The sequence below is a fragment of the Sapajus apella genome, unplaced genomic scaffold, assembly GCF_009761245.1.
Source record: "Sapajus apella isolate SASKATOON/1434 unplaced genomic scaffold, GSC_monkey_1.0 scaffold209, whole genome shotgun sequence".
In the NCBI taxonomy this organism is placed as follows: Eukaryota; Metazoa; Chordata; class Mammalia; order Primates; family Cebidae; genus Sapajus; species Sapajus apella.
Genome location: NW_022437149.1, coordinates 33,257 through 54,033, shown reverse-complemented (window position 1 = coordinate 54,033; position 20,777 = coordinate 33,257). Strand labels below are relative to the sequence as shown.

Sequence of the window (20,777 nt, the reverse complement as noted above, 5' to 3'; positions counted from 1 at the left end):
ACGTTAAATCAGGTCACAAGGGTGGGGTCCTGATCTGACAGGATTAGTGTCCTTTTAAGAAGAGAGACCAGAGCCCACTCTCTTTCTCCCCTTGTGCACACACTGAGGAAGGGCCACTTGAGGATATAGTGAGAAGTCTGCAACTCACGGGGGATGCACTTTCCAAACACCAACTCTGTTGGCATCTTGATCTTAGATTTTCAGTCTGTGGAATGATGAGATAATAAATAAATTCCTGTTGTTCAAGTCACCCAGTCTATGGTATTTCGTTGTGGTAGCCCAAGCAAAGGAATACAAGAATCTTCGCATTATTGTGCACCACATCTCCAAAACTTAATCACACTGCAAAACCGAAACTCTGTACCCATTAAGCAACTTGCCTTTCCCTCGAAACCTCCGTCAGAAAGCATTCTGCTTTCTTTGTCTACTTTAGATACCTCATATTCTAAGTGGAATCCCACAGTATGTGTCTTTTTGTGATCAGCTCATTTCACTTAGTATCATGTTTTCAAGGTTCATCAGTGTTGTAAAGCATGACAGGATTTCCTTTCTAAGACTGAATAATATTCCATTGTAGGTATAGACAACATTTTGTTTGTTTTGCCTTCACCTTAAGGGTGTGAAAATTTGTTCTCACAGGCGGCTAAACTATTGTTGGCTTTTTTCGGTTAGTGCTGCTAAGCAATGCGTCACCTCTGTTCTCTCTGTTCAGCTCTTGGCGCTGCAGGAGCTATCTCAGCTTGGACTTGCAGAGTTTTGTCCTGTCTCTGTGCAGCCTAGCACTCAGCCGCAGACATATGGGGAATTCCTACATGGTCTTCAGGGTAACCCTCTCTTGTGAATTACCCTGCCCTGCAAATTCCAGCCATTTAAGCAGCTCAAAACTCCAATCTCTGCCTCCTCTTTTTAGTAAGACTGCTGTTCTGTTAAGGATTCATTTTTGTGCTCTGTACTAGAAAGTGGTCCTAGAGGCCAGGCACAGTGGCTCATGCCTGTAATCCCAGTACTTTGGGAGGCCAAGGCGGCCAGATCACCTGAGGTCAGGAGTTCAAGACCAGCCTGGCCAACATGATGAAACCCCATCTCTACTAAAAATACTAAAATTAGCTGGGTGTGGTGGCAGGCACCTGCAATCCCAGCTACTCAGGAGGCTGAGGTAGGGAGAATCGCTTGAACCTGGGAGGCGGAGGTTGCAGTGAGCCAAGATTGCACCGTTGCATTCCAGCCTGGGTAACATTCCAGTGTGGGTGACAAAAAAAGAAAGAGAGAAAGAAAGAAAGAAAGAAAGAGAGAGAGAGAGAGAGAAAGAAGGAAAGAGAGAGAGAGAGCGAGAAAGAAGGTGATTCTAGATAGAAAGCTGTGGTGATCATAGCACTCACCTTTGTGTGTTCTTTCAGGGATCACAGTGCTGCCTGTGTGTTCCTGAAAATAGCTGCCTCGTGTATTTTGCCATGTGTAATATTTTGATTGGAAAGTAAGTCTAATGCCATTCTGTCATGGCTGGAAGCAGAAATATATTTGTTTTTATTAATTTGTACTCCCTGTTTCTCTTCTCTTTCTTTTGTCCTTATACAGTCTGTCTTGATGATCTTATCCATTCTTCAGAGTTTTAATACCCTATTTTCCTTACTTTAACATTTTATTAACTTTTAACCCACTAAAAATAAATTACTAAGATGTTAGAATGTATTCGTTTACTTTGCTCTTCTTTTTAGTTATCTTTGCATGTAAAAACAAGACAACAAAGAGAAAATGGAATGGAATTTCTGACACTGTGAAGGGTAAAGACGATAGCACAATTCAGACAATGTTTTGGGGAAGGCATGGTTATGTCTTATTCACAAACATATATCTAGGCAAGAGTCAGTTTCTCCCGTGATTCCAGGCATATACACCCAACAGTCCATTCGTTATTGCTTATCACTGCCCCAAAATTCCAAGAAATGACGAAATCAGTCTCATTTGGCATACAGCTACTTTTTCAGAAGGAAACAAAGCAGAGAAAAAAATCTGAGATCAATTCATAGCTAGTAACCACTCTCACTTTTATTCTAGCTTTTGTAACTGAAATTGCTGGACTTGAGAGCAATTTTCCCTTGCTCAACAGAATTAGGTGAGATGGGGAATCAATATATATTTAATGAGCATCTAGAGTGTCATGGAGCAAAAAAATAACAACTTAAAATATTAATTTCTATAGGTAGCACCAGAATTTGAATCATTTCCTGAAAAATTACTTCTGCTTTTGTTTCCTGCTAGCAGTTTAGAGATTGGGCTGTTTCTTCACTGATACCTGTCCCTTCACACTTCTATAATTGAGCTCTCTCAACTGCAGGTGAAAGATCGCTGGAGATGACTGACAGTGTTATTTATTCTATGATAGAGTTGCCTACTGCAACCCAAGCCCAAAATGACTACGGACCACAGCAAAAATGTGAGTTAACCAAGACAGCATGGAAAACGATGAATAGTGACAGTAGGCTAAGGATGAATGGGGAATAGAATAAGTTTGAAGCAGAGGGTGCAGAAAAATCGAGGATAATTTGAGGAAATACTTTCGGTCCAGTTTGAAGCCCAGAGTTGGAATATGAAAAGTTGGTTTATGGTACAGGATCTGATGGTAGGTCTAAGGTAAAACTCTTTTCTAGTCATTCACTTCTTTGATCCCGTGTAAGAAACCCAACCTAGGGCAATGCCTGTATTCCTTCTTGCTCCTAACTAAAGCAGGAACTTTGTTGGGAGAACTTTATCTTTAGTTATATTTGGAGTAACCTTGGACCAGCTGTTTAAATTCTAGGTATGGCTCTTTTTCTGACTATGGAATGAAGAGGATACCAATAGTTATTCTGGTGGATAATAGTAAGATTTTTGTCAGGAAAGAAACTGATTTACATATCTAGATTTTTTTTTTTTTTGACCTCACAGTGTTGTACTAGAATGGTGACTGGGAAGAAAGGTATCAAGAACACTGCAGATAATAGTCTCTGTGACTGAGGATTTGAGGACAAAAGAGCCATTTTTATGTAGAGCCCCGAGAGAACATTATCTGAGACAGACGGGTAATAGTGTAAATGCCAAAATTAATCCTTGATTTTGTATCTTAGGCAGTAAATTCCCACAAGGTATATTCTTTAGGGTAGTTCCCTAAGCTTTCTCTCTTTTTACTACATAGTTTTACTATTATAGTTTGTAATGTCTTTTGAGAATGTTGTCTTAATTTGCTAAATCATTCTAGTATACTTTATTTGTGTAATCTTTTCCTATTTTTGAATTATATCTGTGTTAATTTCTAAGGAATGGAAATACTAAGTTAGAAGTAATGTATATGTCAAAGTATATGTTCAAGGTCACACACACAACTGGTGATAAATTGGAACCTCGGAACTATTTAGAGGCTTTTAATATACACTTAAAGTAAATTTTAAAAATTTATTTTACTTTCTTGAATTGGTTTGTGGTTACACAAATACAATTATGCTTTGATACCTTTTTTAAATTTAGCATAACACAAAAATGAACATTTGTATATTTCATTAAATGTTCTTCTGTGATGCAGTGTATTTTTAAAAGTTTTATTAGAAATCTGGTGTTTTTGGATTCATCAGTCCAAATATTTATTATGCAGTATTCTCTCTTCATGAAGGCATCTCTCATTATGAATTCTTTTTCTTTAAGAAGTTCAGAATACTCCGTTGATAACCACATATATAGAATAATTTATCTAAAATTTAAACAAGAAATTGAAGGCCAAACAGGCAAGTTTAATTCCTAATTAAAGGCTATTAAACAAAGGAATCAAAATTAGAACTTTGATACCATCTTAATTTACCGAGTTTTGCTCGTTACATGTAATTTCTATGACCGTGAGATACCTTCAATTTCCAAATAAAGATTCGGTAACTTACTGCACTTTTAATAACAACAATTTACAAAGCACTTCTGAAATGTAGATTATTTTTATTTAAATTTTATATATTTAAATTTTGAATAGATAATATGTTTACATGGTTCAAAATTCAAAAGGTACAAAAGAAAATAAGGTAAAAAGTCTTTCTCCTATCTTGTCTCCAGTGACCTTTTTATTTTTTTTCCATTCCAGAGGCAGTGTTATCAGATTCTTGGGTGTGCTTGCAGAGATATTTGTATACCCTGTTCTGCAGATATTTCTTTGTCTTGACTATATATCTTACAAAATATTCCATATCAGTTAAAAAAAAAAAGCCAGTCTTTATTAGAAGCTGTATATTCACTTTATGGATATATCAAAATGTATTTGACTGGCCTTTTACTGGTAGAATTTCGATTGTATTCAGTCTTTTCCTCCTACAATTATTGCTGCCATGAATAAACATGATTTTTTGCACATGTGCATTTCTGTAGGAAAAATTTCTTAAGGAGAAATTTCTAGGCCAAAGGGTAAATGCCTTTGCCATTTTAGTAGATACTGCCAAATTGTCCTCCAAAGAGATACCAATTTGTATTCTCACCACCTAAGGATGAGACAGTGTAAGCCACAATTTCAAAGGAAAAAAGCATTCTTTAACTTGACAAATAGAGTATGTTCCTGGTTACCTTAGACTTTAGAGCCAGTCCCTGACACATCCAGAAAAGGAGCCTTTATGGCCTGGATCTCAGTTCCCACTAGGCCAAACTGCTTTCAGATGCGACATCCTTCCCTGACTTCCTCTTTTCTTTCAACCTTTCTTCCGACTCAGGATTGTGCTTTGACTCTGTTATTGCAGCTTCTTCTTCCAGGCCTTCTTGTTCTTGCCTTGTGGCAATAGCTTTGGGGCTTCTAACTGCAGTTCTTATGAGTGTGCTGCTACACCAGTGGATCCTGTACCAGGGTAAGTGCAAACTTAAACCAAAATTCATCTTTCGCTTTATATTATAAAAGCAATATGACACAGCAGGAAGTTTGAAAAATCAAAATAATTCAAACAAAATAAATCACCGTCTGTATACAGCTATTTCCTGGATATAGTCTCCTCATCTTTGACTATGTGCATTCATGTAAGCATGTATTTTTCTTTCTTTTTTTTTTTTTTTAAAGACGGGGTTTCACCATGTTGGTCAGGCTGGTCTTGAACTCCCGACCTCAAGTGATCCGTCCACCTTGGCCTCCAAAGTGCTTGGATTACAGGCGTGAGCCACCTCGCCAGGCCAGTATGTATTTTCTTACCTCACTCGGTGCATCCGCCGCTCAGCCGCCCCCACCCCACCGCCCGCGCGGGTCCCAGCGCCACTCCCCGCAGCCTTTGCTCTTTTCTTTTTGTTTTTCAAAGGCTCTTCCTCTGTCACCCAGGCCGTGGGTGACAGATTTGTGTGCTGCTATACCAGCGGATCCTCTGCCACTGTACAATCACAGCTCACTGTGGCGGTGACCTCCTGGCTCAAATGATCCACATCAGCCTGCTAAGCAGCTGGGCCCACAGGCACGTACCACCAGCCTGGCTAATTTTTGTATGATTATTTTTTTTTGTAGAGACATTTCACCGTGTTGCCCAGGCTGATCTTGAACTCCTGGGCTCAAGCCATCTGCCCTTGTTGGTCTCCCAAAGTGTTGGGATTATAAGCTGAGCCACTGCACCTGACCATATTTTCTTAGTAGAGCTGCAGTCAAGTCCTCTCAAAATTCTCCCACCTTTCTTTCTTTTAAAGGAAGGCTGGGAATAGTTCTGATCGTAGCATACTCATAATTTTGGATATTGCTTTTTAATTTTATGTTGCCAGAAACATTTCCTACTTAATTCCATATTTATTGTGATAATTAAATTATAATATTAGTGAATTATAATATTAGTGATGTTTAACTTTTCATTAATAGATATGTCATAATGTAATTAAACATATTCTGTTTTTTTTGTTGTTGTTGTTTTTTGCCATTGAGGTGCTTTCACATTTTCTAAAATGAATTTTTCTAAGTTTAATTCTTCTAGGCCCTCAAACCTAGTGATCTAGAGGACTCTCAGTTTATGTTTTACAGTCTAGAGCCCTAGCTTAGGTTTGTGTTTTTAGGGAATGATAGGGACAGATTATACAAAAGTGATTTATTAGGATTCTAAGAGTTCAGCTCCAGGGTTTCTACCTTAGATCCAAGTCCAACCTTTGACAAAAAGAAACACCTAGGGAAGTTGGGAATTTCTAATCCAGGCTGAGCAATGTCACAGTTTTATGGAAAAAGCACAACACAACTCTATGAGGTGCCAGTTTAACAGCTTGATCTTCAGAACTGATATTGATTGCATGCCAGGGCTTCTTAGAGAATAATTATCTAATCTTTATATGAAAAGCACTACTTTCCCCACTTCGTAATTCCCAAATCTAGAGTAGATATACACTCTATTCTGCAATTTCATATCTACACATGTGCTCATGGAGTATAATGGCTCATACTTGCTCACTATAGAATTGTGTTTATGGTGAGATTATGCAAATATGTGTTAAGCATGGAAACTGAAGTAGAAAATCAATAGAATTTTGGAACCTTGGTTGGAATTACCTTGAAAGTGTATTCAGTTCCCTTTCATCTTTGATTGTTTGCTTTTGAGACAGTGTCTCTCTCTGTCACCCAGGCTGGAATGCAGTATTGCGATCTTGGCTCACTGCAACCTCTGCCTCCTGGGTTCAAGTGATTCTCATGCCTTACCTCCCAAGTAGCTGGAATTACAGGTGGGCACCACCACATCTGGCTAATTTTTTTGTATTTTTAGTAGATATGAGGTTTCACAATGTTAGCCAGGCTGGTCTTGAACTCCTGGCCTCATGTGAGTCACCTGCCTTGGCCTTCCAAAGTGCTGGGATTACAGGCCTGAGCCACCATGCCTGGCCAGTTACCTTTCATCTTGACAGAACTATGAGCCAACCATTTTAAAGGAATGCAGATCTTCCATATTTAAGAGCTCAGTTAGGGCATTCTATCACTTTTCACTTTAACACTGTTATGCTTCTCTACCAGAAAACGCTTCAAAAAAATATTAGTTCTTTTTGTCAAAATATAAGTGCTTTTTTTCCAATTTTCAATGGTGAGAGACAGTTACGTCTGTGATAATAAAAAAAACAAAACTTTTCATTCTGTTTAAGTTTGCTTTTCTTAATTTTTCTTTTTTTTTGGCATTTTCAATTGGGCATTCTGAATAATTCTGCCTGATTTAAGCAATATACATTATGCAATTATGCAATATATACACTGAGCAAAGACAGTACACAGATAGATATCATGCAATGCACAGTTATCTGGTGTGTTTATATCACATGTGCACAGAGATCTCTAGCACAAGTACAGTACTTGCTCCAGAGTTCTCAGGTAGAGCGTTCTACGTTTTCTTCTCTGTTCCTTCAGTTACAGCCACATTCTTGTGTAGTAGAATATATACTAGCAGATGATGGGGTTGGACATTATGAGGTATTCAAATTGAGAACATGCGTTGTCACACATTTCACTAACCCTCAATCTGAAAAGTGGTGGAGCAGGGAAGACCTGGGACTGCCAGATTCCATTTTATCTGCCATTTAATTTCCAAGACCGAGTGGTCCATGATGTGAACCAGGTCCTCTTCTTTCCTAGGCTCCAACTACTCCACTTGTGCCGGCTGTCCTAGCTGTCCAGACCTCTGGATGAGATATGGTAACCACTGTTACTATTTCTCAGTGGAGAAAAAGGACTGGAATTCTAGTCTGCAATTCTGCCTAGCCAGAGATTCACAACTCCTTATCATAACGAGCATTGAGGAAATGGTAAATGCAAACATTTAGAAAATGTAGGGTTTTGTTTTTCTTAACTACTGTTTAAATGTGTCATGTATCCTCTTTTGAGGAACAGAAGGAATCTGTGATTTGGGGGGATATTATATTCTTCCCTTTCCCTCTTGTTCTCTTTCCTCTTCTTTCCTCCTCCTCTACTCTCCTTCTTCCCTCTCCTTCCCCAACTCTTTACCCTTATGCTGCCTGACCCAACAAACTTCAGTTATAGCAACCCAGATGCTTGCAAAGCATGTACGAGTGTATGTGGGGGGAGGAGGCAGGAGGATGGTGAGTGTTTTGGAGGGGAATTAGACCTGAAATACAGGTATAGTTAAAATAAGTCTTAGGTCCGGAAACATGCAGGTCCAACAATGAAGAGGCAGCAGACTTTTATACAGTGGAACTTGGGAAGGAGGGAAAGATAGAGATCACGGGGACAGAGTGATTGTGGCAAGGTCTTGAATGCCTTCTTTAAAAATGTTTTCCCTTCATTCACTGGAATCCACGAAGTTCCAGACTGCAACATCCAGAAAGTTGGGATATAAGGAAGGAAACGTGTGTGTGTGTGTGTCTGTGTGCGTGTGTGTGTTGGCCTCCACTTCCTACAGCCCCCTCAGATCCTTCTATCCACCCAGCAATCTCTTGGAAAACAACTTGCTATTAGTCCTAGACCATCTCAAGGCAATACAAGGAGTTGACATCCTGAGGTTGCCTGGTATAAATATCAATCAAATCCTAATTTGTCAACATAAATAACATCTTTTGTGCTAATTTAATACTGATTTTTGTGTTTTGCTATTGTTTTCTGTTTTCTTTTTGGGGATAGACTCTAGTCACAGAGAACAGTTTATTGAGAATTAAACTATGCTAACTTACCTTGGGAAAAATCCAGAGGTAGTTACTCTACAGCAGTTGGGGAGAACATAGAGTTCCTAAATTTATTTTATTTTATTTATTATTATTATTATTATTATTATTTTTTTAAGATGGGGTTTCACCATGGTGGTCAGGCTGGTCTTGAACTCCTGACCTCAGGTGATCCGCCCACCTTGGCCTCCCAAAGTGCTAGGATTACAGGTGTGAGCCACCACACCTGGCAGTTCCTACATGTTGTAGCTACCTATATAAGTACATATATAGGGCATATAGATTCTTGTTTTCTGTCAAGGGAACACTTATTCCTTTGGAATTCCACATAGAATCTAAACTCTAAATTTTTCCACATTTGTGACTTACATTTTTTTTTTAATGTCTTCTCTAACTGAGGTGGCAGAATGCATTGAGGTCTACTCATTAGACACGGGATCTTTTATGGCCTCTGGCAATACAGCCTTGCTTTCTGGACCTTGTAGAAACTGCTGTTCTCATTCTGATATAGTGACTGAGGATCTGAGCTGACTAACATCAGTAGCAGAAGTGAACCATGACCTGGAAACATTGTGGGCAAAACTGATAAACAGGAGTTATGAGTCATAGCACAAGACACTGCCACAGAAAATGGTGGTGTAGCAGCTACTATAAATTTCACAGTGTGATCATGAGAGGGGAGGAGGGAAAAGATGAAGGGCACAGAATGTCTGGGAAAATGGCAATATTCTGTTTCCGCGAGGTACGCAGAGGAAGGGCAGGATCATTAGAGGGATTCCTTCCTTTGTTTCCTTACATGCCCTGCTTCCTGAGACTAGTGTTGAGTAAAGCATCGGAGTTACATTCACTGGATTTCCAAATTGAGTTTATTTTCTCTTAAGGCTCTTTGGGGCCAAGTCAGTGCTGGAGAGGGTGGAATGTCCCTGCTAGATGTTATAAGTTCTACTTTTGAAATTCCCGTGGAATCTTACTTGATGCTCTGCTTTAATTCTTTTTCTGGCCCCAGCTTTTGTCAGATCCTGTAGAACCAAATTGACTTTTATGCGACCTGCTGAGTCTCTTGTTCTAGTGTTGTTATTCTTTTGTTCTCAGGGCAAGATTTACATACTATTTTGAGGTATGTGCAGTGTTTCCAGTGTCAGACTGGGGTCTGAGCCACTACCAAAAAAGCAAAAAATAAAAATAAAAGTGAGAGCTCTATGGATCTGTTAAAACTGAAGTTTTTCAAACTGGCATTCCATTGGTGGAGAGTGCTGCTGGAGAATTTGGTTGCTGTATGTAGAATCTACAGGCCTGTGGAAAATATCCCTCCCATGCTGTTACACAGCCGTCTTTCAGTGAGATGCTGAAGTAGAGTTCACCTCCTATCTTAGATCACTAACGGTAAAGTGTACAGTAATAACAGAGGCTACCATGGATTGAGCACCTGCTTTTTGCCAGGTGCTTTAGGTATAGTATTCCTTTTTTTTGTGTGAGATGGAGTTTCACTCTTGTTGCCCAGGCTGAAGTGCAGTGGCACGATCTCTGCTCACTGCAACCTCCACCTTCAGGGTTCAAGCGATTCTCCTGCCTCAGCCTCCCAAGTAGCTGGGGTTACAGTTGCCCACAACCACACCCAGCCTTTTCTTAATCATCACAGCAATTCTAAAAAGTAGAGTTCAACATCCCCATTTTGTTGGTGAATGAATAAAATCCAGAGGAACTGTCTGGGTGCGGTGGCTCCTGCCTGCCATCCAGCACTTTTGAGAAGCCGAGATGGGTGGATCACTTGAGGTCAGGAGTTCGAGGCCAGCCTGGCCAACATGGTGAAACCCTGTCTCTGCTAAAAATACAAAAATTAGCTGAGTGTGGTGTCGCACACCTGTAATCCCAGCTTCTTGGGAGGCTGAGGCACAGAATCACCTGAACCCAGGAGGTGGAGGCTGCAGTGAGCCGAGACTGCACCACACTGCACTCCAGTTTCAGCAGCAGAGTGAGACACTGTCTCAAAAAAAAAAAAAAATCAGAAAATGAGTGAGTATAAGTCCAAGGCTACAAATCTGGCAGAGCTAAATTTTAAATTCCACTTTGGTGGGCATGGTGACTGACGCCTATAATCCTAGCACTTTGGGAGGCTGAGGATTGCTTGAGTCCAGAATTCGAGACCCAAAAAAAATATTGATCTCAGAAAAGAGGATAGAAGAAGCGGGAAGGGTTGGGGAAGGGGAGGTTAGGGAGAGTTATGTTAAAGGACACAAAATTACAACTAAGTGATCCGCCCGCCTTAGCCTCCCAAAGTGCTGGGATCACAGGCGTGAGCCACTGTGCTGGCTCCTCTCTCAACTTTAGAAGAGCAACTCTTCATTTGTGCTGGTGCGGGGTCCAAGTAGGCAAAGAGAGACAGTTAAGGGCAGAGCCCATAAATTCTTACTCTTTAGCAACCATCTTCCAGGAGTGGAATAAAAATGACATCAAAATGGGACACCTGGTGATATCGTAATAACCACAGGCAGTTGAATTGTATTGCCTTCTTAGTAGTTTCCAGATAAAAAGAACATTTTATTCCAAAGGTATTTAACTGATTAAGCTGTCATTCAAAAATATTGAAAATATAATTATTGATTACACTAACATTAAATCCTACAACAAAATTAACCTTGGATTATCTTTTAACCTTTTATTTTAATCTATTTTAATCTTTTAATATTTTATTTCATTTATAGAGACAATTCTCTTAGGATATAAACTTCTTCATTTGAGTGTCAGACTTTGCAGATCAAAGCATCTTTTATCTCTGTTCTTTTGGGTAACATGGCACACAGAAGTGGTGTAGCCCATTTAACTTTACCTTAAACTGTGCCCTTAAGAACCGTTTTCTTCTTGCCATATACAAGATCGATGAGGACATGGAAAATGAGACTTTAGTGGGGGGAAAAAACCAAGAATATTGCTATAGGCTTCATCATAATTTATGTATGGGAAAAATGACCACTTCTGCAGCAAATGTTTAGCAGCTGCTTCTTCTTCTTCTTCTTCTTTTTTTTTTTTTTTTAAGATAATCTGAATACCTATCAGGCGCTTTCTTTAATTAAGGAGAAAATTGCAATGGAAAGTAGAGATGTAATATTATCTTATTTGCTACATTATAAGAATCCAGTTACAGATAGAAAGGCCAATTTTAGGACGCTGCTCCTCTCTGTGTTAATCTTTAGAATTAGACGTTAAATTAGAAATTAGTTATTTATAGTGAATAGTTGTCTTAGCTTGGGCTGCTGTAACGAAATACCGTAGACTGGGTGGCTTAAGCAACAGATGTTTCTCTCTGTCAGTTCTGGAGGCTGGAAAGTCCAATATCAAGGTTCTGTGGCCCCTGGTGGGGGCCCACTTCTGGCTCGCACATGACTGCCTTGTTGTATCGTCACTTGACAGAGAGTGTGCTCTGGTCTCTTTCTCCTTTTATAAGGGCACTAACTGCATCATGAAGGCCCCACCCTCATGGCCTCATCTAAACGTAATTACTTCCTAAAGGCTCCACATCCAGATACCATCACACTGGGGGCTTAGGGCTTCAAAATGTTGATTCTAGGAAGACACAAGCATTCAGTCCTTAAGAATCGTGATGATGGAGGGTGTAAGGAATGATAGTTTGTCTTTTAATTAATTACTTAAGTTAGTATTAGGAATCCAATGTGGAAAGGAATAATTGTTTGACTAGGTCCCTTTTTTGGTTTTCAACCTCTCCCTTAGAGCCGGGTCAAAGGTTTCCTCAGTGAGGCCTTTTGCTGGATTGGACTGAGGAACAATTCTGGCTGGAGGTGGGAAGATGGATCACCTCTAAACTTCTCAAGGTAAGGGGCTTCAAAGGAGGGAAAAGAGAGAGAGAGAGGAAAAAGGAGAGACAAATTATGTTACTTGGGTAATAGATTAAGAAGAGCAGGTGGAAAGGAGAGGAAAGAGTGAAAAGGAGAGGGAATAGGGAGCAAGGAGGGGAATGAACAATGGGTAAGGACAAAAAAAAGGATGACTTTTAAAGAGAGGCTGATGAACCATTTTTATTCTTGTGCTGTTTGGGGAACTAGGGACCTGAATAGGGAAAAAGAATTTGCTCAGTTTTTATCCCTTCATGCCTTTCAAGTCCTTTTCTGTGCATGTGGCCTCAAGTGATTAACTTTTCTGAATTCTTACAGGATTTCTTTTAATAGTTTAGTGCAGACATGTGGCGCCATCAACAAATATATTCTTCAAGCCTCAAGCTGTGAAGTTCTTTTACAGTGGGTGTGTAAGAAGGTCAGACATTGATGGATGGCCACTCGTCCTGACCCTCGGATCTGTCATGTAGCCCTAAAAGGACGGAGCCGGCCACCGGATGTGGGGAAAGCCATGAGCATATGGTTAGCAAATACTGGACTTGCTCAGATGTGGCATTACATGCAAGACAACATCCTAGGGATTGATGCCTCACTGATGGATTCTCTTGGAGACTATTTAGATATGTGAACAATTTAAAGACCAGATCTAAGCAAACTTTTGAAATAGATAAGTTTGTTTTTTGTATTTCTCAATATGCCAACTAAGGCTGCCACCCTCATCCCCTGCCCAACCATCTCTGTAAAAAATACATCTTTTTCATATTATATTCTGAGCTCATCTGATAAAATCTATGCCCATATATACTATTGCTTATGTACTAGAGAAGTACATTATTAATCCTCTAGTACATTACCGATCCCTGGCGGTATACTTTTATCCTAACAGTGATCCTTGCAGATCAAACTTTATTCTAAAGAATAAACCTAGCTGGGCATGGTGGTGCGTACCTGTAGTCCTAGTTATTTGGGAGGCTGAGGTGGGAGAATCGCTTGAGCCCAGGAGTTTGAGCCTGTAGTGAGCTGCGATGGTGCCACTGCACTCCAACCTGGGAGACCCAGTAAGGCTCTATTTCTAAAAAAAAAAAAAAAATGCTAATGGTGAGAATATAAATTGTGGGAAGTGAGCGAGGGCAAGGTGGTACTTCCTCCTTCTTAGGCCTTCACACTTAATGCAAAAACCTGGTCTTGGTTGATTTTTTTTTTCTGAGTATGCATAGATGTGGTTGAATAAACCAACGTATAATTGTATCTTTTCTCTTTTGTGAATATGTGACCTGCATATTAATTTCAAGATAGCAATGAATTCGATAAGGCATTTTCATAGAGGAAAGTTTACAGAGACAGTTTATGTGGTTGGATCACCAAATTATGTTAGGCACTAATGCCTCAAAAATAAGAAAAACTTTGTTATTTTTCCTTAGCAGAGTTTAGACATACATAAGGAGAGAGGTGCAGTAATGAAGGAGATCATAATTCTTTTTGTCTTTATCGTTCATAGTTTTTTTTTTAAACGTGGACTATATATTATCTACCACTGTATCCCAAATACCTAAGATAGTGCTCACGTTCAGTGACTATTAAATAAATAAACGGATGAATAAATAAGAATGAAAACTATTCATTCTAGTTGTTTCTGTTAGTCCATAAATTAGAGGAATTAAAGATGAGAAAAACAGTATATCCTAATCCTCCCTAACCCACCCATAAGGGTCTTCAGTAGCTAAAGAGGCAAAGGGCCAGTTAATCTGGATACAATGCTCATAGAAGGAGGTCGTGGAAACAAGCTCCCGTCCCTGAGTGACTGCTGTCCTTTGGTTCTGGTGCAGGAAGTATCCCTTAGTTATGGATGTGGTGGTAGTGACTCTCATTTCATTAAGGATGTGACGATAGCGATTCCATGTGGGCCATGGCTTAGCTACTTCCGGGTGCACAATTTCATTTACTTATTGAAAGATAAGAAAAGGAGAACTACAGTTGGGTCTTAAATTTTCACCTGAGCAGGCAGGATGTGTGCAGTCCTCCTCTGTGACTAAGGTTCAGGCCTTTAATAAAGATTTATCCACCTATCATCAGAATTGGGTGTAGTTCTTCACTGCTTTGTCTCCCTTAAGAATGTTACAAGCGAATTAACAATTTACTTTCTGGTTGCTTATTTATTCCTTATACTTATTTATGAGGGGCTGGGATCAGTTAGTAACTCAATTCTTGTGCCTTGCCTAGTGAAATAAAGTTTTGTAAAACTAGAAACTAATGTTTTTGATTAGCATTTACATTGCACAGCAGACTCCTTTGATGAACATTATACATTAAACATATCTGGAACATTCAGTGTTTGGAATAACACATTTATTAAAGATAATAATGGAGCAGTCACTAAATTGAAATGAAGAAAATCCAGGAACACACAGGAGGAGTTGGAGCAAGCAGCCTCCGCTGATTTTCCCCCTGCAGAAACACAAATGGAACAATTACTCGCGCAAGAAAACACTTTCATAAGAACCAAAAATCAGATAAGCAATGACAGTACCTGGTTTTAACATCCTATCAACAAAAGAGGCACTGAAGGGGGCAGGAGAGACAGTCTTGAATTGCCAATGCCACCCCTTCCTCATCTCCCAGCAGCAGGTGTGGTGTGGAGAGAGAGTCTGTGCTTCGGGGAGGAAGAGTGCAGCCATTACGGAGCTTTCCACTGGAACTGAGTGCTGCCCAGTCAAAGCAGACAGCAACGTGGGACAGAATTCAGCCAGTGCCCACGGAGGGAGCGTTTAGACCAGCCCACAGGGGAACTGCCCATCCCAGTGGTGGGAACCTGAGTTTTAACTTCTCCCACCACTGCAGGGTAAAGCACTCTGGGGTCCTAAATAAACTTGAAAGGCAATCTAAGCCATAAGGACCACAATTCCTGGGCAAGTCTTGGTGCTATGCTGGGCTCAGAGCCAGTGGACATGGAAGGAGTGTTGGACACAATGAGCTCTAGATTTCTATACAAAGAATCAGTATGTCAGTATGTTCAGTTCTTTGTCGTCCATTTTAAAATGTAAATTCCTTGTAGTTTTAGGAAACAATCTGTTCCACCAGTTCTAATCAGTAGTTCTCATCTGTTCTCCTGGTCCCCTGCTTCATCCTTACTTATCCAAGTCACCTGCTTTTGTCACTTGCTCTGGTCACCTGCTCCAGTCACCTGCCCTGGTCACCTGCTTTGACCTGAGTCACCCTGGCCACCTGCTCTGACTTGTCCCATAACTGTCCTTCCCACCAAACTACCCACCCTGCCACTTTGGCTCATACTGCTGCTCTCTTTAAAATAGCCAATCAGAATTAGCTTAGGCTGTGCGGTCTAACCCTAGCCAATGGAGGAACGGCACAGCAGGAGGGGCTACCTGTATCAGGAATAAGAACCCCTTTCCTTCCCTTGTCTAGGTGCACGCTCGCCATTGCTCCACCCTTCTATAGAGGTAAACTGCCTTGCTGAGAGGATTTATATTCCAGTGCTCTTTCTTTTGCAGCACTGAAATTTTGCATACAACAGGGAACGTGACCTAGTGAGACACCAGCTGGGTGGCCATGGGAGTGTTTGTGTAACCCCTCCTCCAACCCCAGGCAGTGGAGCTTGCAGCTCTGGGAGAGACTCCTTCCTTCCACTTGAGGAGAAGAGATGGGAGAATAAAGAGGACTTTGCCTTGCAAGGATACAGCTCAGCCACGAAAGGATAGGGCACCCCAGGCCCCTATTCTGGGACCGAGTTTCTGGATGACATTTTAAGACACACTCTGGATCAGAAGGGAACATGCTGCCTTGAAAGGAAGTACCCAGTCCAGGCAGGATTCAAAACCTGCTGACTAAAGAGCACTTTGGCTCTGACTAATCAGCAGCAGTTCCCAGGCAGTATTTGCCATAGGTATTGGATGAGAGCCAGTGCTGTGCTGGCTTCCAGTGTGACCCAGCACATTCTTAGCTATGGTATCCATGGGGAGAGACTGCTTCTGCTTGAGGAAATGAGACAGAGATTGGACATAGATAAGGAGAGATTTAACCCGAGACAAATGGGGACTTTGTCTTGCAGCTTAAGTACCAGCTTGGCTACCATAGGGTAGAGCACCAAGTAAGCACCTGGGGTTCTCGATTCTAGGCTCCTGGACTGAATTTCTGGACCTGCCCTGGGTCAGAGGGGAAGGAGCCCATTGCCCTGAAGGTAGAGATCCAGGCCTGGCAGCATTCACCATAAGGTTACTGAAGAGCCCTTGGACCTTGAGGGAACATCAGTGGTAGCCAGGTAGTGGTTACCACAAGCCTTGGGTGAGACCCAGTGCTGTGCTGGCTTCAGGTCTGACCTAGTGCACTCCCAGTGGTGGTGGCCACAAGGGTACTTGTTTCACTATTCCCTCAGCTCCAGATAGCTCAGAATGAAGAGGGCAACTTTGTTTCCTTGGTGTAAAGTAACAGAAGATAACAAGAGTTTCTTTCTGGTAATCTAGTAAGTTTTCCCGTATGATACCCAAGACCAACAAGGTGGTACTTCTGTAAGTCTGCAAGAGTCACAGTGTTACTGGGTTTGTGGTGCTCCCTAATGCAGATATAGCTGCAGTGACCAAGGACTTAGATGACAACACTCTATTCCCTTTGATGGGTTGAAAAGCTTTCCCAAGAAGGATGAGTACAAATAACCCCAGACTTCAGACTATAATAAAAACCTAACTCTTTAATTCCCAGACACCAGCTGGTTTCCAGCTTTATCCATGTCCCTACAAAGGACACAAACTCATCATTTCTTTCTTTCTTTTTTTTTTTTTTTGAGACGGAGTTTTGTTCTTGTTACCCAGGCTGGAGTGCAATGGCGCGATCTCGGCTCACCGCAACCTCTGCCTCCTGGGTTCAAGCAATTCTCCTGCCTTAGCCTCCCGAGTAGCTGGGACTACAGGCGTGCGCCAGCATGCTCAGCTAATTTTTGTATTTTTTTAGTACAGACGGGGTTTCACCATGTTGACCAGGATGGTCTCGATCTCTTGACCTCGTGATCCACCTGTCTCGGCCTCCCAAAGTGCTGGGATTACAGGCATGAGCCCCCGCGCCCGGCCCAACTCATCATTTCTTATGGCTGCATAGTATTCCATGGTGTATATGTGCCACATTTTCTGTGTCCAGTCTATTATTGAGGGCTTTTGGGTTGGTTCCAGGTCTTTGCTATTGTAAACAGTGCCACAATGAACACATGTGTGCCTGTGTCCATAACAGAATGATTTATATCCTTTGAATATATACTCAGTAATGGGATTGCTGGGTCAAATGAAATTTGTATTTCTAGGTCCTTGAGGAATCACCACACTGTCGTCCACAATGGTTGAACTAATTTACACTCCCACCAAGAGTGTAAAAGTGTTCCTATTTCTCCACATCCTCTCCAGCATCTGTTGTCTCCAGATTTTTCAATGATCGCCATTCTAACTGGTGTGAGAGCCCCACTAATTTAAACTCTCCAGCAACGTATAAATTTGGGTGCCTATTTCTTTATTTCTTCACAAGGCAGAGGTAAGTGAACCTCAGGGCTCTCAATGATTATGATGACTTCACTTTTGGTTCCATTTTTGAAGGATAATGAGGGGTTTTTACTTAGAAGGAGGTCTTTCAGATTCCTCACGTTTAACATCTATAAGACACATCTTTCTCTTGCTAGTAATGCTCTCACAAGGCAAAGTTTTGATGATAGTAAAGTCTTTATTTCTATATTAGCACTGAGAAGGGAAAGAAAGAGGAGGGAAGAAGACTCCTGGCACAGAGGAATGAGCAAAAAAATGATGTAATAAAAACTAAAGAAAAAGTGGTTTTCAAGGGGGAGGGAGCACTCTTTAGAGGCAAATGCCAAAGAGTTGTAAAGTAACATAATGAGAGGAGAGTATTTAATGGAAATGGCAATATGAAGGTCACGCTTATCATCCTTCATTGGTGTTGTGGTGACAGGTGAAATTTCAGCAGGCTGATAAACAATACAAGATAAGGAAGCGGAAACAATGAGTGTAGATGGTCCTCTTATGAAGTTTGGTTAAGAGAGGAAGGAAAGAGATAATATCTAAGTAGTTATGTGTAAGGTCAATATATCTTAAAATACAGATAGAACAGAGTAGCACATTTTGTAATGAGGTAAAAAAAAAGGTTGAAAAGGAGAGATTAAAAATGGATGTGAGTGTGGCCGGCTGCGGTGGTTCATGCCTGTAATCCCAGCACTTTGGGAGGCCAAGGCAGGGAGATCGCTTGAGGCCGGGAGTTTGAGACCAGTCTGGCCAACATGGTGAAAACCTGTCTCTACTAAAAATTCCAAAATTAGTCAAGTGATGGTAGCACACACCCGTAGTCCCAGCTACTCAGGAGGCTGAGGCACAAGAATCACTTGAACCTGGGAGGTAAAGGTTGCAGCGACCCGAGATCGTGCCACTGCACTTCAGCCTGGGTGACAGAGTGAGACTTCATCTCAAAAAATAAAAAATGTGTGTGAGAGAGGACGCTTTATAGACCAAGATCCTTGAGGCAGTGGATGAATATGAAACTAGCCTATGATGGTCCTGGTAGCAGCAGTGGCTAGGGCATAGGCAGGAGATTTTAATTAGGAAACAAAGCTTAGCTGGAGAGGAGGGCCAGAGAAGTGACAGATAAGCTACAGGAAGCAACAGGTTATACAGACCAAGATCCTTGAGACAGTGGATGAATATGAACCAGATCCAGGTTCTTTTATTGTCTTATTTATTGACTGGACATCTGGAAGAAGTAACCTTGGGTAGAAAGAGTGACCCTTCCCCTGGAAGAAGGAAAGTGGGTGAGGATTCTGATGTGATTATTATAAGCGATAGGGAAGTAAACTGTCCTTGCCTGGTGAACTTCATTTTCTCAGTGAAATCAAATACAAGGTCATGTGCTAAGAAGGAGAGAGGAAATAATAGGGTTGGAGGGGTCTATGGACAGCAGAATTTTTGAATAATCACAAAGGAGAAAAAGAGGTATCTGCCTAGAGACAAGACATTGCTGGGCAGCCCTGCGAGCTTGGGTGAGGCAGGAGGTCATACATTTTTAGTGACTTCAGTCTGTGCTATTGCATGATTTTAGGCAGTAGCCCACTCGAGGTTAGTTGTAATAACAGAGAAATCAAATGGCAGGAAGCTTGGAGGAAGACGATGTTACAGTGTGGTTTCAGGGGAAGAGAAAAGGTGTCAGGAAAGAGAGTTAGCCAGAAGTAGGCAAGAAACCCAAATAATGAGGGTCCTAAAGTGAGGGACGTGTAGAGGGACAGATTTGGGAGTACTAGCGTACGAGATGAAATAAAGCTGCAGTGAACATTTTTGTACGTGTATGCTGTTTCTCTACAATCGATTCCTAAAAGGGGGAATCATGAGCTCACACGTATGCCGAATCAAAAGTGTTAATAGCTATCACTGGATTACTTTTCCAAAAGGCTGAAGCAATTTTACCCCCACTGGCAGTGAATGAGGGTGCTGGTCCCAGGTCCTTCTCAGCTCCATGTGTTCTCAATGTTTTGAATTCTGGCTCATTATTATTATTGCTATTTTTGTGGGGAAGAGGGATGTTATAGCTTTGTCATTGTTTGTGCTTTCCAGGCTAGTATTGTCTTTGAGCATCTTCTCAAGTGAGTGAGTTATTTGTGTGTCCTCTGAGTTACATGTTTATATCCTTTGGCTATTCACTCTGTCAGGGTTCTTTCTCTGCCTTTTTTCTCATCAATCTGTTGGCACTCCTGGAGGCACATGCTGCCTGCTTATTTGGCAGTCATATGAGTTGCAGATGTTTTATATTATTTGTTTTCTTAAAACATTATGAGTTTTTTTTCCTTTCTAGTCATGCATTTTACTTTTTAAAAAAATTATGTGTGTGTGCATGCATGCGTGTGTGTGTGTGTGTGTGTATTTTAGAGACAGGGACTCACTTTTTTTACCCAGGCTGGAGTGCAGTGGTGCGATCATAGCTCACTGTAGCCTCAACCTGCTGTGCGCAAGTGGTGCTCCTGCCTCAACCTCCTGAGTAGCCGGGACGGCAGGTGTGCCTCACTGTGCCTGGCTTTTTTTTTTTTTTAATTGATAAATACAAATTGTATACATTAAAGTGTACAACATGTTGTTTTGAAATACGTATACATTGTAGAATGGGCAAATAAGTTAATTAACGTGTTACATCACATATTTGTGTGTGGGTGTGAGAACACTTAAAATCTATTTTCTTTCTTTCCTCTTTCTTTCTTTCTTTCTTTTTCTTTCTCTTTCTTTCTTTCTTTCCTTCTTTCTTTCTTTCTTTCTTTCTTTCTTTCTTTCTTTCTTTCTT

The 20,777-nt window shown here is 41.0% G+C and overlaps 1 protein-coding gene across 5 annotated transcripts in view; it reads left to right on the top strand.

The window, feature by feature from the left end:
• Positions 1 to 1,279: 1,279 nt before the first annotated feature.
• KLRG1 (killer cell lectin like receptor G1) overlaps positions 1,280 to 20,777 on the top strand; it is a 20,451-nt gene continuing 953 nt past the window's right edge. Inside the window, exons 1-6 of one of the 5 annotated variants that reach the window (XM_032270348.1) lie at positions 1,280 to 1,474; positions 2,336 to 2,434; positions 4,743 to 4,847; positions 7,568 to 7,737; positions 12,337 to 12,437; positions 12,777 to 14,073. In XM_032270348.1, coding sequence (XP_032126239.1) covers positions 2,353 to 2,434; positions 4,743 to 4,847; positions 7,568 to 7,737; positions 12,337 to 12,437; positions 12,777 to 12,888 — 570 coding nt within the window. In that variant the 5' untranslated portion in view covers positions 1,280 to 1,474; positions 2,336 to 2,352 and the 3' untranslated portion in view covers positions 12,889 to 14,073. Of the gene's footprint in view, positions 1,475 to 1,517; positions 2,114 to 2,145; positions 2,435 to 4,715; positions 4,848 to 7,567; positions 7,738 to 12,336; positions 12,438 to 12,776; positions 14,074 to 20,777 lie in introns of those variants that run through there. The other 4 variants (XM_032270349.1, XM_032270346.1, XM_032270351.1 and 1 more) reach the window with 4 other exon arrangements.